The sequence below is a fragment of the Kogia breviceps genome, chromosome 3, assembly GCF_026419965.1.
Source record: "Kogia breviceps isolate mKogBre1 chromosome 3, mKogBre1 haplotype 1, whole genome shotgun sequence".
NCBI classification, from domain to species: domain Eukaryota; kingdom Metazoa; phylum Chordata; class Mammalia; order Artiodactyla; family Physeteridae; genus Kogia; species Kogia breviceps.
The window spans coordinates 25635862-25651867 of NC_081312.1; the positions used below are offsets into that span (position 1 = coordinate 25635862).

At 51.3% G+C, this 16006-nt stretch overlaps 1 protein-coding gene across 7 annotated transcripts in view; it reads right to left on the reverse strand.

Annotated features, from left to right (window-relative positions):
• The window catches only part of TMEM63C (transmembrane protein 63C), a 74657-nt gene that overhangs the window by 26581 nt on the left and 32070 nt on the right, over positions 1–16006 (reverse strand). For 4 of the 7 annotated variants that reach the window (XM_067027999.1, XM_067028004.1, XM_067028000.1 and 1 more), the window contains exons 3-7: positions 15380–15442; positions 9852–10014; positions 9238–9317; positions 8744–8825; positions 4534–4571 (exon numbers count right to left, since the gene is read on the reverse strand). In XM_067027999.1, coding sequence (XP_066884100.1) covers positions 4534–4571; positions 8744–8825; positions 9238–9317; positions 9852–10001 — 350 coding nt within the window. In that variant the 5' untranslated portion in view covers positions 10002–10014; positions 15380–15442. The remainder of the gene's footprint in view (positions 1–4533; positions 4572–8743; positions 8826–9237; positions 9318–9851; positions 10015–15379; positions 15443–16006) is intronic. The other 3 variants (XM_067027998.1, XM_067028003.1, XM_067028001.1) reach the window with 2 other exon arrangements.

Below are 16006 nucleotides of genomic sequence, written 5' to 3' on the forward strand. Positions count from 1 at the left end.
CTAGGTTTATACCCAACAGAAATACATGCACATGGGCACCAAGAGATATGTATAAGAATGTCACAGATGCATTATTTGTAACAGCCCCAAACTAGAAACAACCTAATTGTCTATCAAAGGTAGAATAGACACAAGAATGGAAATATATATGTAGGGCTTCCCTGGTGGCGCAGTGGTTGGGAGTCCGCCTGCCGATGCAGGGGACACGGGTTCGTGCCCCGGTCCAGGAAGATCCCACATGCCACGGAGCGGCTGGGCCCGTGAGCCATGGCCGTTGGGCCTGCGTGTCCGGAGTCTGTGCTCCGCAACGGGAGAGGCCACAACAGTGAGAGGCCCGCATAACACACACACAAAAAAATTTTTTTTTAAAAAGAAATATATATGTAGTAAAATATATATAGTGAGCTATATATATCACATTATATGTATGTAATGAAATACCATACAGAGATAAAAATGAATGACCATAGCTGAACCCCACAAATGCAACATTGAGTGAAAGATGCCAGGCACAAACAATACATACCATGTCATTTCACATACAAAGTTCAAAAATAGGCAATATTGAACTACAGAGTTAGAAGTCAGGATACTGGTTACCTTTGGAGAGGCAGGAGGTGACAGGAGATTGGGAGGGAGAAGGAGGAGGGCTTCTGGGGTCTTGGCAATGTTCTAATTCTTTATGAGGATGGTGTTTGTATAGGCTTTGCTTGTGATGATTGAGCTGGACACATTTTTTGTACACTTTTCTGTACGTGTGTTATACTTCAATTAAAAAAATTTAAAGCAATACATGCTTATTATAGAAACTTTGGAAAATACAAAAGAAGAAAATCATTCACCTACAATCTCATCAAACCTAAGATAATGGCTGTTAATCATTTTGGCCAATTTCCTTTAGTTTCTTATTGTATTGCTGGTTTAACTTGTGACTGTAGTATAAACAGCATTTGATGTATTGCTCTTTTTTGCTTAGCATTTAATCTTAAGTCTTTTCTGACTGTTTTACATTTTGTCTAAATATTTTTATGGCTGCCCAATAATAATGGTGACAATAGCCTCTGTTTGTGGATTACTGATTCACACCCAGCCCCAAGCTGCACGCCCGCCTTTGGTGGATGTACCATAGTTTTCTCACCCTTGCCCCCCGATCAAACTTGAAGCTTGTATGCAACTTCTAGCATTCAGTCCAGGATTCAGATTTATTGTTCAACAATATTACAAAGAGCATATCTTCAAGGCTTTCAATATCACCATTTAGGTAATTATTTAGAGCTCTCAAACTTTTTTTAGCTTCAAGCAGTTAAAATACTTCCTGCCTTAGACTTGAGAATTAAATCCCAAGAATGGGGTGGATGAGAACTGGTGAGAAGGGAGAATGGAGGAATGTCCCCCTGCAGGCTTGGGATGCCAAGATCTGCTCACCTGATAGAAACTGTGTGCCAGAGGCAGGGTGAGAGCCTCCAACCAGGTGGAGGCAGTAGAGGGCTGGACGGGACTGAGAACACAAGAATCTCCTTTCTGGGCTGACAATCCCTGCCTCCCCACTGGGCCCACTGCTCCATCTGCACCGGAAGCGCAGGTTATACTCAGCAGCCTATCTTACTGTTCTGAGGGAAGCCTGAAGTTTTGAGTCTGCCTATACATACTCCTCTACTCAATTCTTTTCTCTTCCCACCACTCTTTAAAGTGCCGGCCCCCCTGACATCCCAGGCATCACTCTTTCTCCTACTCACAATTAATTCTCATCTCTGCTCTAATCGCTTCCTCTCCTCTACCTCTTGCTGGAGACTTGCTCTCCCGGTCTCATCTTTAAATTAACATCCATCTGTCTCTACAGATGCCCACACTTCTTCCCTTTCAACTACAGCCAGGTTCAAGTGCTCATTTGCTACTCTTAAAAAAAAAAAACAAACCCAAGAAACTCCTTAAGCATCCACTCCTTCACCAGTTTCCCTTCAAGTTCCATCCAATATCCTTCCTTCCCTGCTCCCTGCCCACCTCTTGAAAAAGGTGGCTTCCATTCTCTGCCTCGACTTCTTGGACATCTCCTCATCCTGGAACTGCCCGCCCAGTGGAGACTCAAATCTCCAAAGTCGACATCCTCTGCTGAGCGCTCATGTTACTCAACCTGGTAGGGCTGGAGGCTGCTGACCACACCCTGTCTGGACCTCGCACCTGCCTGGCTTCAGTGAGCCCGTGCCCTAGAGGTTGCCACCTTCTCCTCTTGTCCCAACCACTCACTTCCTTGGGCCCTTTCCCTTGGGTGTCCCATCTGCTCCCATGACTTCAACTACGACCTCTGTGCACCCATATCCCAAGTCTAAATCTGTAGCTCCATCCTTTTTTCCTAAGCTTTAATCCTGTTTTTCAACAGCTTGCTGGTCAACTCACACGCTCACCCTGGCCCGATGTCATTAATTTCCCAACTTATCATATCTCCTCATCTCCCAACTGGTGGTATTATTATCCTCCCCAGAAACCAGACCTCAATTTCTCCCTTTTTCCTAACCAGGTGGAAGCCAGGTGGAAACAACAACCCACTGACTGTTGTTGCCCCATCATCTCCCTCCCCATGTCTCCTCCGCATTGTTTCCCTGGTCACCACCACCTCTCACCTGGAGAAACCTTCTTAGCTGCTCACGTTGCCTTTGGGCTCTTCCTGCTGCCATCCACCCCTCATGCCCCTGCCTACAAACAGACGTCACCTGAGTGTCCTGCTCAGTAGTCACTGAGCTCCCTGCTGTAAAGTAGTCACTGGCTCCCTGCTGCCTCTAAATCAAAAGCCAAGATTCTCCGTATGGTAGTCAAGATCCCAGCTGATCCTTCTGGCCCAATCTTTCGTCCCCTCTCTTGCTATGTACTCTTGCTTCTAGCCACACCAGAAGATTTACCATTTCTGGACACTCCCTGCCCATCTCTGCCCCAAACCTTTGCTCACGTAGTCCTTACTTTCTGATGGGCCCTCCACATCACAACGGTCAAAATTCTCCCCGTTCCTCAAGGCCTCGCCCAAAACTCTGCTTCTTCTGAACCCCCAAATTGGAATTAATTTCTCGCTCTCCCAAATGCCCTTTGCACAGCAATTACGCTCTCCCCATTATCAATTATGTGTAGCGGGTCTTGTTAACCCGTGTTTTTCTAACTAGACTGAGTGGGCTTTGTGCGCAGGGACTTTGACTTCTGCAGGAAAGCGTGGTCATGAAGAGGGGCATGGGAGACTGGAGGTATAGGTTTCTCTTAATAAAAATGTATTTATGCAAGCTTGTGCATGTTTTAAAAATTAACAAAGCAAAACCAGAGAAGGTGGCAAGAAATAAAAGTCTCCCCTCCACTCCCCCAACATGTGGCTAAGATTCCCACCCACGCACAAACTAGCTGTATCACTTCCTCGAGACTCTGGTGAACGACAAATGAAGACGAGAGGCCAAGGCCATGGGGAGTCCTCCACCAGTGGAGCTGGGGCTCAGACCTCAGAGGTTGCTGGTCCCAAGCCCAGCTCTGGATTCCCAAGGCCCAGTCATGGTATCTTGTGCCCCCAAAGGGTCCCAGGCCCTTCAACAGGTCTGGGGAAAGAGAGGTGCCCTGGTGTAGCTCATGGGGGTGGATGGGATCTTGCAGCAATGTCTGAAGGCTCCCAGCAAGGCCCTTGAATGGTGTGGGCATGGAGGTACATGAAGGAAGAAGCCCTAAGGGCCTTGGCAAAGAAGCAGGCTTGCAGGTCCAGGCAGGCCCCTGGTGCAGGCGGCCTCCGCGGAGCACTGAGGCTGCACTCTAAGGCAGGCATCGCCAGGCAAGGACGGACCCTGGAGGAGGGGTTCGGAGGACAGGCAGGGCAGGCCAGATGGGGGATATTTAGGGAGAGCCCAGGAACATACAGCGCTGTGAGGTGGAGACAGAGCCGTGTGCACACATGTAAGTGCGTATGCACGTGTGTGTGCATGTGTGTCCACACGCGCAGCGGAGGCATGGAGCTCTGACAGGTGTCTGCTCTGCGGAGGCGTCTGGCTCGTATGAGGCCATCGGGAGATGACAGGTGACTCGGGGTCTCTCTCCTTGCTAAGTGGGGTCTCACACTAAAGAGATCCAGAAGGTGTGGTGGGCCAGGGGCTGTCCCTCCGTAATGGGCATGGAGGCTGGGAGAGGAAGCCTGCCCTTCTGCTTGGTGGTTTTTGTTTTTTCCATCTAGGCAAATATGAGGAATGATGTTCACAGAAGTAAAGCAAAGAGTACCCAGGAAGGGTTTCTTTTTCCTCGTGTGGGCTTCATAAAAGCATTTTTACAAGCATGTGAGAGGGGTCTTTCCTGAGAACTGTGGCAGAGGGAAAATGGGCTGTGGGCAGCGTCCAGTTCCCATTTCACCAACGGAACGCCGGAAAGCGTCCTCTGCCAGGGCCGGGCTGTGGTGGGCCAAAGGGGGAGTGGGGATTGGAAGGTGGGGCACAGAATTTAGGCCCAAGGCCTGGTCCTGCGGGGCAGGAGACCCTGTCCCCACCCTCCCCCAGATAAGGCTCAGGAAGCTCAGGCACTTACTTCATGGTGATGGTGTTGAAAAACCAGGAATAGAAGCCCTGGGGAAAAAGAAGAGAAAGTGTGAGAAAACTCAGCGCGGGGGCGTCTGAGGCAGTGAGGCAGTGTCCAGGGCTTCCTCCCCCGGCCAGGTCTGGACTGGAATCGGTGCTGAGGGAGATGTCTTTTCAGAAGTCGGGCATCCTGTTACAGCAAGTGGTGGCTTAGAGGGTGGGCCTCAGACTGGAGGGAGAGGAGGGACTTTGGGGTGGATGTCAATTGCTTTCTGTCTGTCCCTCGTTGCTTCCTTCTGGGAAATGCCCCTGCCCTATGCATGTGGCCCGGTGGACTGTCCGTCAAGAAGGTGTCTGCTACCAGTGGTCAGTTGACCAACGGGAGCATGACCCAAGAGGGGCCAAGCAAAATGCTCTTCAGGGGATATGGGGTGTTGGGAGAAGGGGCTTCCTCTGAGTTCTTGCATCTCGGTCAACACCAGGCATCCTGGAGGGGCTTGGTGAGTCTTTGATGCCACATGCAGGACCTTGTCTGAGATAAAAAGCCTGCTCAGAGGAGAGAGGACCACAGAGGGGATCCTGGTGGCAATGCTGGACTTCCTGGATCTAGCTGAACCTGAAGCAGCTGCTTCCCTTAGATTTCCCCGCACTGAGGCCGCCCATCACCCTTTTGTTATAATGCTAACTTGAGCTGGGTTTCTTCTTCTGCCATCTGAGGGTCCTGTTGATTATACATGTCTCTCAGGGTCTTGCTGTCTGGAGTTGCCAGGTGGTGGGAAAAGACGGCCTCAGCGGGGGGCTGGGAGGGGCTAGAGAGGCAGTCAGCTCGGGAACTGTATGTATAGGGTAGGCAGAGGGCCACAGCTCTCAAAGCTGCCAGAGTGGTAGCTGATTCAGTTACCCTGGTGCATGCTTCCTTCTGGGGTCCCAGAGGGTCTGGCAAAACCTTGGAAAAGGTTGCAGTTCTTGATTGGGTCACGAGCCCATCAGCGACCCAGGCAGGCCCACTTGGCTGACAGGCCCCCAGAACCACATGGATCGGGGAAGGCGTATTTCCCAAAAGGAAGAAATGAGGGGCAGGCAAACATGAAACAGAAGGAAGTTCCTTTGCTCCCTTAGGTGTAAGGCCCACCTTCTAGGCCTCCTCCCTGAGCTGGGTGGGTTGACAGTGGAATGGCCATCAGGAATGTCCACTTGTGGGGGGACCATTTCCCCAGCTATATCCTAGGGGGCTAAAGTAGAGATAAAAGCCCAGGTAGGAGGCGGAGCAATGACGGGAAATGTCATGATGGTGGCAGTGGCGACTGGGAAAGTCCCAGGGAGGGGGTGAATTGCTAGACAACACTTGAGCTGAGAGTCTGGCCACCCCTTCCCTACCTGGGGAGTCTTTCCTCACCTCCCACCTCTGGGCCAACATGCAATTCATTAGGGGAGCAAGCAGGTTTGCTGACGGGCCCTGGTGGATATGCGGAGTGGAGGAGTATCAGTAGGAGGGCAGAGGCAGTGAGTAGAAGTGTGGCCTATGTACCCGTGAAAGACGCATGGACACAGATGTGTGAGTGACCAGGTATGGACCCATATTCTCTCCTTCTCTCTCCCTCTCCCTCTCTCTCTCTCTCTCACACACACACGTGCACGTATACACACACACACACACACACACACACACACACACTCCCCTGCATATATACTGTACCTCTGAAAGGCATAAACCATTCAGAAAACTTAGCAGCTGAACAGCGGGGCTGAGAAGCACACACATCTCCCCTCTTCTCCCCACCCCGAGGAAAGGGCCACAGGCTCCCAGGAGCCAGCTCAGCTGCCAAGACTGAGTGACAGCGGTCAGTTCACCGCACCCACCTCGGTGGCTCCATCCTCCCCACTCCCGTCACATCTGCCCTGACTTGCTCAGGGTGCTATGGGGAGACCTGTTCACTTCACCCACTCCACTCAGCCTGGCTGAAGCCTCGCCATCTGCCTGGGGCCCTGCAGGGTCTACCTCACCGCACTCCTCCTCCGTGTCTAATTTCTACCCTCTTCTGTTTGCTTACCCCACTGCTGCCATCATGATTTATCTTCTAGATAGTTGAAAAATAAAATGGCAGTGTACAGAAAAAAACTGCACAAAGCTCAAGTGATGTTTCTAAAGATCAATCTGAGAATTGCCTTGCAAGGTACGTGTCACTGTCCTTATTCGACAGAGGAAACCTCCAGGATGTGAACCTGTCTGAGGCTCCCGTTCTTGTCGGGGGCAGGTCTTGGCAAGTAAAGGGACCAGGTCTCTTGGAGGGATGAAAATGGATGAAAATTTGCTTCCAACAAACACATATCAGATACTAATTACACGACAGGCTGGACCGCTGGGACAGTGGTGAGTAAGACCAGTATAGCTCTCACTGGGGGAAGTGGGCACACTAGATTAACTGTGTAGATGAGGAGTCATCACAGACTGGGTTAAGAGCGCTGGAGAAAAGGAATGCAGGGACTTCACTGGCGGTCCAGCGGTTGAGAATCCATCTTGCAACGCAGGGGATGCCGGTTTGATCCCTGGTCAGGGAACTAAGATCCCACACGCCGCGGGGCAACTAAGCCCGCATGCCACAACTAGAGAGAAGCCCGCGCGCTGCCACGAAAGATCCCGCATGCCGCAACTAAGACCTGACGCAGACAATAAATAAATAAATATTTTTTAAAAAATAAAACGAATATACGTTATTTTAAAAACTTAAAAAGAAAAGGAGAGCATTTTCCATGAGGGTATAACAACAGATCTGGACCCAGATTTGGGGGCAGACAGGGGTCCCCAGGGAAGCGGTACTTGAGCTGAAATCTGAACAAAGGTTGGGTGTGTTAGCCAGAGGGGAACCAGTGGGGAAGGGGGAGAGGGGAGAACAGGTGAAAGGCCTGGGGAGAGAAGGAGGTGGTGCTTCTGAGGATCTAAAAGATGGCCAACGTGGTGGAGGGTGGGGCAGTTGGGAGGAGAGAGACTGGACAGGTGGGCAACAGGCCAAACCATGAGACCATGGCAAGGCACCCGCAACTGACTCCAAGAGCATTAGGAAGCCACTGAAAGCTTACACTTACACAGCCACGTGTCGCTGTTCACGGAGCTCGCTCTGGATGGAGTAGGGGACACGTGTGGACCTAAAGAGATCAGTTGGAAGCTACCACGCTCCTCCAAGCAAGAGACTGATGGAGGCTGGACTGGGGGATGGTGGGAGAGGTGGAGAGAAACAAAACTGGGAAGGTAAAGGCAACACAACTTCGTAATGAACTGGCCATGCCCAGGGGCCTGGGCAAGAGCAAGGCGTGTGCACCTGAATGGATGGTGGGAAGCCTGCGACCAGCAATCCAGGGACGGGTGGAGGGGGAGGGAGATCACAGCATGTTTTGGACAAATTGAATCCAAAATGCCCTTACAACATCCACATGGAGATATTTTGAAGGCCATTGGATGAATGGGGCTGGAGCCCAGAGGAATTTAGCTGGAGCCAGGAATTTAGGAGGGATCTGTGTAGAGGTGGCAATTGAAGTCCTGAGTGTGGATGACACTGCCTGGGAGAGAGACGGGGAGGGTCTGGGATCTGCTGGGGGGACTCCCGGTGTGGAGGAGGCACTGACCGAGGGAAAACCCAGAGAGCAGGATGCCATGGAAGCAGCGGGAAGTGCTTCCCCTCTATTCAAGAAGGGAAGATGATCTGCAGGCTCAGGTGTTTCTGAGAGATGAGAACTGAGGCAAGCCCACTGGATTTCGTCGCATGGGACCGTTGGTGGCCCTGGGGCCGTCTGGGTGGGAGCCACGTGTGAGGGGTTGAGGAGTGAGAGGGAGGTAAGGAGGTGGAGACAGCAAGCCAGACCTCTCTTCTGGAGTTCAGCTCGGACCAGCCCCGAGCGCCATCTAGAGCGCTTAGGCTCCACTCCATCGCTCTGGAGGGCCTTCCTTGCTCCCTTTCTCCTTCATGCACTTACTGCCACCACCTTCCTGGCACCCTAGGAGGCAGGTACGGTCGGTATCTCCAGTATATTTCCGATGGGGAAACAGGCTTGGCAAGGCAGAGGCATTTGTCCAAGGTCACGTTGCTAGGAGTGGTTGGTTGGGTGGCTGATTGCAAAGCCCCTGCTGATGAGCCCGCCCCTTCCTGCAGATGCCCGGGCCGCCTGTCCAGAGCTTGAACCCCTGCCCCCGCCCTCACTAGGCCCAGGCCCACCCCAGCACCCACCTTGTCCCTGTGTTCCATATCCAGGGAAACATCCGAGGGAGACGTCTTCTCGCTCTGCTCCCCATAGATCAGCGAGGTCAGGCTGCCGGCCAGGAAAGGTAGCGGGGAGGTGGAAATGGAGAAAGTTCTTAGGTGCCTGCCTTGCTCCCTGCGCTGAGGGCTCTGGTCCCCTCCTGCCCAGGAGCAGACACGCCTCAACTTGTTTGCTGAACACACAGCTCTGGGCACAGACAGGTGGCCAACGCATCTTGGGAGTCATGAGATCAAGAAAGGCTGGGATCTGAGAAAAAAGTGGCCTCGTGCCCAGAGGTGGCTGCTCTCCAAGTCACCTTAACGCAGGGAGGGCTAGAACGCGGGCAGGGGTGGTAATGAGATGCCACCTGCTGACAAGACACCTGTGCAGTTTGGGCACTGGTCAGAGCCGTCTCCTGGTCACGGCAGCACATCCCCCGATGAAGCAAGCGGCTCACTCCCAAGGCCCAGCCTCTCCTCACCTGTCGTTGTGTATCAGCAGAGCCAGGCGTCCGTAGTCCCACGCGGCTTTCCGGAGGAAGGAGTAAACCAAGACGATGACCTATAGGTCAGGAAAAGCAATACGGAGCAAGAGAGCTCATGGATGCCTTCCCCTCGACGGAGCCCTGAATTCCCATGGGGAAGACTGTCCCTGAGGTCCCCAGGGGCTCCCCCTAGGTGGCCAGCTCTGTCAGGATAGGGGTCATGCCTTCTGCAACTCTAGCTTCCCAGCGCCCAGCAGCATCCTAGCACAGAGTGGATGCTCAGAGTGGTTGAATGAAGGCGCTGGTGGCATGTTTAGAACAATAGACAGAGCACTCGTTGAATAAATCATCAAGGGGACAGAGGGGAGGCTCAAGGGCACTGGCCAGGGGGACCTTTGGACAAGGGTGCAAGGAAGAGAATCAGGGATTCCACTCTTCTCCAAGGCCCACCCACCCTGGGCCGCCCTGGGCAGGACGGACATTCAGACAGTTCCCACCACTGTGGCTGGCATCTAGGGACAGCTGGGGCCCCTTGTACATCACTTGTGAAAGCTGGACCATCCACCCTGGTGAGACCTCTCTGTCTGCACACTGCAGTGCCCAGAACTCACCACCCACAAGATAACGTTGAGGAACAGCACAGTGGGGATACCCCCAAAGGGCTGCCCCTGCAGGACAGTGCTCCGAGAGTGGAAGCAGTCGTCAGCCGAGAAGTTCCGGGACTTTTCCACCGTATTCAGGTTGCCCGACGAGACAGTCATCCTGGGAGGCTCCCTGGTGAACAGAGGGGTTTCCAGGTCAAACATGAGGCCCCCCTCCCCCCGCATCATGCAACACGCAGAAGCCTGCCGGGGAGCTGGGAGGGGTGCACTGAGCTTATAAATGGTCAAGGCGGGAGGCTCAGCCCTGAGATGGCATGCAGACCTGTCCTGTAAGACAGGGTTCCCCAGCCCCCTGGGGGGACGGGGTCACACAGCAGGAGGTGAGCAGGAAGTGAGTGAGCAAAAAGCTTCATCTGTATTTACAGTCACTCCCTGTCACTTTGCATTACCGCCTGAGCTCCGCCTCCTGTCAGATCGGGGCGGCATTAGATTCTCATAGGAGTGCGAACCCTGCTGTGAACTGCGCAGGCGAGGGATCTAGGCTGCGTGCTCCTTATGAGAATCTAACGCCTGATGATCTGAGGTGGGGCTGAGGCGGTGATGCTAGTGCTGGAGAGCGGCTGCAAATACAGATTATCATTAGCAGAGAGGTTTGACTGCACAGAGGCCATCATAAATCAGTCGCGTGCAGACTCATATCAAAACCCTATCAGCGGGGCTTCCCTGGTGGCTCAGTGGTTGAGAATCCGCCTGCCGATGCAGGGGACGCGGGTTCGTGTCCCGGTCCGGGAAGATCCCACGTGCCGCGGAGCGGCTGGGCCCGTGAGCCATGGCCGCTGAGCCTGCGCGTCCGGAGCCTGTGCTCCGCAACGGGAGAGGCCACAGCAGTGAGAGGCCCGCATACCACAAAACAAACCAAACAAAAAAACCCCTAAACCCCTATCAGTGAGTGGCAAGTGACAATTAAGCTACATCTTACAGAGCAGACTGGACATAAGCAACACACTTGGGGTATCACTGTCTCCCATCACCCCCAGATGGGACCAGATAGTTGCAGGAAAACAAGCTCAGGGCTCCCACTGATTCTGCATTACTCTGACGTGTATAATTATTTCATTATATATTACAATGTAATAATAACAGAAATAAAGTGCCCAATAAATGTAATGTGCTTGAATCATCCCCAAACCCTCCCCACCCCCGCCCCCGGTCCATGGAAAAATTGTCTTCCATGAAGCCGGTTCCTTGTGACAAACAGGTCGGGGACTGCTACTGTAAGAGAACACTTCCTCAAACCCAGGGCCAAGATGGCAGAATAGCCCAGATTCCCTGGGAGAGTGTTTATTTTGTACCACTTGCTCCTTTTGCTAAAAGAGTTGTAAAATGCATATCCAATGGGTCTTCCTACTTCTACCTTTGTGAAGCTTTTCTTGTATATAAATGAACAAGCCTCACAAAGGTCTCAGAGAGGAAAGATTCAGTTTAGAGGAAGGAACCACTGCATCACGGGGTGCCCGCGCAGAGAGGGCCACTGACGATCATCTTTCACATCTTACGATTCTCTGATCTAGTTTCCAAGAGAGGCAATAGCTCCCAAGACTAAGTAAGGAAAGGATGCAGAGTGCCTGACACACAGCAATGACTCCCTGTTTCACCTAGAACTTGAACCGGGGAGATCAACACCTGTTCAGGGTCGTGAGCCAATGCAGTGAGTGGGAGATGCAGAGCTCATGGTCACGGGCATCCGTATTCTTCAGGCCTGGGTAAGAGCGGAAAGTACGAGCAAACGCTGGATGTGACCAGCAGCTGCTTGCACTTATCTGCAAGGTTGCTCTGATTTTAAAAGATCATTTGTTTTGGCTCCAGACTGCATCACACCCCAGAAATTCTTCACTCCCATTCAAGAAAAGTAGGCTTGTTCATTCGACAAATATCTGGTGAACGACTGCTTTGTGTTAGACTAATGCTGGTGCTATATCAGTGAACGAGACAAAAAAAAAAATCCCTCCCTCGTGGGGTTCTAGTGGGGAGAAGCAGTGCACGGGTCGGAGTGAGATTAGGATTGTAAAGAGGGTGATTGCGGAAAGCCTCACTGAGAGGATGACATCTGAGCGAAGACTTGAAGAGAGGGGAGCAGACCGTACAGCCGTGAGGGAAAGACACTGCAGGCAGAGCAAAAGCCTGGGGGCGGTGGTAGCGGGTGGTGCACGCTTGCCTGGAGCAGAGGAAAAGCTAATGGGCCAATTTTCATAAATGTGAGAATCTCTGGCAAGGGGGGCAGAACTGAACTGGCTTTACAAACCGCCACTGAATTTGACGATTGTTTTGCAATGGCATAGGCTGTGTGATGCCACCTCTGGCCGTGTCTCTGGTCTCCCTGCTTTTCAACTCATCACATCATTATGCAGCCATGATCAAGGGAATGTAACTGCTGAAAACTAGCTCGTGATTGGCATATTATGGAGTTAATGGTTTAATAATAAAAAATATATATATATGCATACTAAAAAAAAAAAAAAAAAAGCTAATGGGCCGGTGTGGCTGGACAGGGGAGAGGGAAGGGCATGGGGGGGGTACCTGAGCAAAGGAGTGACTTGAAGTGACTCATGTTTTAAAGGGGTCACTTTGACCCTGGCACTGAGAATAAATGGGGGTGAGGGCAAGCAGAGAGGTCATTTGGGAGGGCTGTGGCAACCCAGGCAAGAGATAGCGGTAGCCTGGACTGGGATGAGAGCAGTGAAGTGGTCAGAAATGGTCCGATTTGGGAAATATTTTGCAGGTGGAGCCAACCAGATTTGCTGATAGATTGAACGGGGAGCGTGAAAGAGAGGAGTCCAGGATGACTAAGGCTTGTGGACTGAGCAACTGGAGGTGCTGCCATTGGATGACAAGGACAGGAAGTGCTGGATGGGAAGTGCAGGACGGCGAGCTGGGTTGTGGACATCCAGGCAGGTGGCTGGATGTGTGTCTGCGGTTCAGAGGAGAGACTGGACACACAACATGGGAGTTGCCAGCATGGAGACAGATGACAGTTCGAGGTGTAGGACTGGATCACTGAAGGAGGGAGTGGAGAGTGAGGGTCAAGTTCTGAGCCTTGGGATGCTGCTTTAATATATACAAGTTGGTCAGATGAGGAGGAAGCAGAAAAAGAGACTGAGACGAGCAGGCAGTGAGGATGGAGGAACATCAGGAAACGGTGCTGTCCTGGAAGCCAGGTAAAGAAAATGCTTCCCGGAGAAGGGAGGGACCAGTTGTGCTGATGTGGTCAAGTAAGAGTAGAACTGAGGAGGAGACCTAGTTGAAGCAAGGCGGAGGTTATCGGTGGCCAGACTAGAAGAGCTGCAAGAGGGAATGATAGGAGAGTATTTGGAGCCGGGGCATCGGCAACTCTTTCGAAGGGCATGGAGAGGTGGAAGTGGTTAGGAAGGGAGAAATAGCTGCACATGGTATGCTGATGGGAACGATCCAATAGAAAATAAAAATCTGGTGATGTAAGAGATGCAGAATCACCAGAGCAAAGCGAGGATGTAGGAGGGGTTGGGAACTAGTGCCCAAGGAGAGAAGTTGGCCTCTGCTGAGAGCTGAGGGCGGAGAGCTGACCCACTGTAGCAGGAGTGCTGGTGGAGATTGTGGACAAGCTTTCCTTACAGTTTCTATTTTCTCAGTAAAAGAGGGAACAAGGTCTCAGGTGAGTGTGTGATGCTGGTGGTAGGCAGATGTGGGCTGTTTGAGAACAGAAAAAAAAGGTAGAACCAGGAATCCAGAGGAGTGAATGGGTGAGGGGAATGTAGCAGGACGGATGGGGCAGCTCTAGGGGCCCACTGAGGTTCACGGTCTTGAATTTCCAACAAGAGCAGCCAGACTTACTGTGCATTTCCCTCAACTGTATTCATCTGTGTGCTTACAGGTGTGAAAGAGTCACACAGAGAGTTTTAACCAGGGTAGAGTTTTTCCCAAGCAAGTATGAGAATGAAACAAGAGGATTGAAGGTGCAAGGGAGTAATTTTAATGACTGGCCGTGGAATTTAAGGCACGTAAGGAGAGAAATGAGACATGAGAAGGGCGAGGAACAGTGAAAGCTGTTGGAGCTCCAGTGGGTAGAAGAATTTTTGAGTCCTAGAGGGTGTGAGTTGACAGATAGGAACTGGCTGTTGGAAATGATCTTGGGTGATGTTGAGATTAAAAAGGGATTGCAGCTATTGGTAGTGATAAGGTCTAGGGCATTTCCATGGAGTGAGAGGCTGAGTAGTGTCAGAGAACTGAGGGGCTAGACTGTTAGACGGATCATCTCTGTGGATATCTGGATACTGAAATCAGCAAGAATGAAGACAGGAGCAGTAGTGTCATGACATTGAGAAAGGAACTGAACTCTTCCAGGAAGGAGGGGTGTGACCCGGGTTGGGGGGAGTAGATGCCTATGACAGAGGGGGGGAACAGGATGTCTAGGCTGACACCCGTGGGTACAAGACGGGGGCTTTTGAAGAGAGAAGGGAAGAATAGTCTGAAAGTTACAAAGAAGAGCAAGAAAGACATCTCTCCCATCCCCAGGTCCATGGTGCTGGGAGAGAAACAGAAACCACTCCCGGAGAGGGTGGTAAGGGTCCTGGGGAGTCTTGGGTTTCAGTTCCCAGTGAAAAGGTGATGCTCTGAGGATCTGAGGGGTGTTTCTGGGCACTGTGGGCTCTGGCACTGAATCGCAGTTCCAACTCCTACTTGCCAAGCGACATGGAGCAAACTCTTTATCCATGCCTCATTTACTCATCTGTAAAATGGGGATGGTGCTATCAATTAGTACCCACTTCACAGTGCTGTTAAGAGGGATATGTGGATTAAGGTTTGTCAGTCATGGAGAAAAATGCCTGGAACACAGGAAGTATCACATAGCTATTTGTAAAATGAAAAGTGGACACAGAGTTCCAGGGGACACATTGGAATGGTTCTAGGTATTAGGGATGGTTGGGTGCTGGGGATGGAGAAGGGAATAAAGGTAAAGGGACTGGAGTACAGGAGACAAGACGTGGCCCGGGAGTCTGGATTCCCTGTGCTAACTCACAAAAATAGGGGAAAAGGGTGTAATGAGATTAGCCCTGGAAAAAGGAAGGAGAACGACACCTGCCTCCGGATTAGCATCTAATGGGAGCAGGGAGCCTCTTGCCTATCTTCTTAAGTTTTCCGACTTTCTGCTCCCCTCTCTTTATGCCTAGTCTGCCCACGGTTTAATTACCCCAGGTCACTGGTTTCCATGTATTTACACTAACATGTTTAGCCAAATGTAAAATTATAATAGTTTACATTGAACACAGTATATTTTAACAGTAAGCCATCTGCCAGGGAGTCAGGGTAGCAGCGATGGCATTCCCGGGGTCTCTTGGCAGATGAAGCAGGCATCTCAGCCATCCCAGGCTCTGGGTCAGCTGTGGCAGGAATCTACAGTTCTGCTGGTGGCTACTCAGGGGAACCCTTGTTGAGGAAGCAGGTGGAAAAAGGAGGAAGGTGCATCTGGTAAGTCTGCAGGCCTTGGGAGAGACTTTTCTTACCTGGGTCAGTTCTCCAGCGAGAGTCCCAGTCAGGCCTGGAGGCCCCACTCAGCTACGGGGCTGCTGCAGAAGAACAAATGCAGTGGAGAGTCCACGAGACTTAGGAACCCAGGCTGTCTTTGCTGGCGGCATCATCCCTCAGGGCCCCTTTCCTCATCTTTAAGCTTGGAATGCTCTTCCTTTATCATGTGTGTGTTTTGCCAATAGTTTTTTGCAGTCTTTTGCTTATCTTTTCATTTTCTTCGTGGTGTCTTTTGAAGCCAAAGTTATAACCAAAGTTATGAATTTTGACAAAGTCCAATTTATAAAATTTTCTTTTATGGACCATGTTTTTGGCACTGTATCTAAGAAGTCTTTGCCTAACCCAAAGCCTCCAATGTTTCTAAAAACCTTATAGTTTTAGCTCTTACAGTAAAGTTGATGATCCATTTTGAGTTAATCTTTGCATATGGTGTGAAGTAAGGGTCTAAGTTCATCTTTGGGCATGTGGCTATCCAGTTGCCCAGCACCTTAAAATGTAGGGAACAATTCATAAGGCCCTCTCTTCAAGGCTGTCTGGGGACTGGAACCTGGCCAAGGATGTGAAAGAGCTCGGTGAGCTGCTGCACAACCACAAAAACTTGGGAC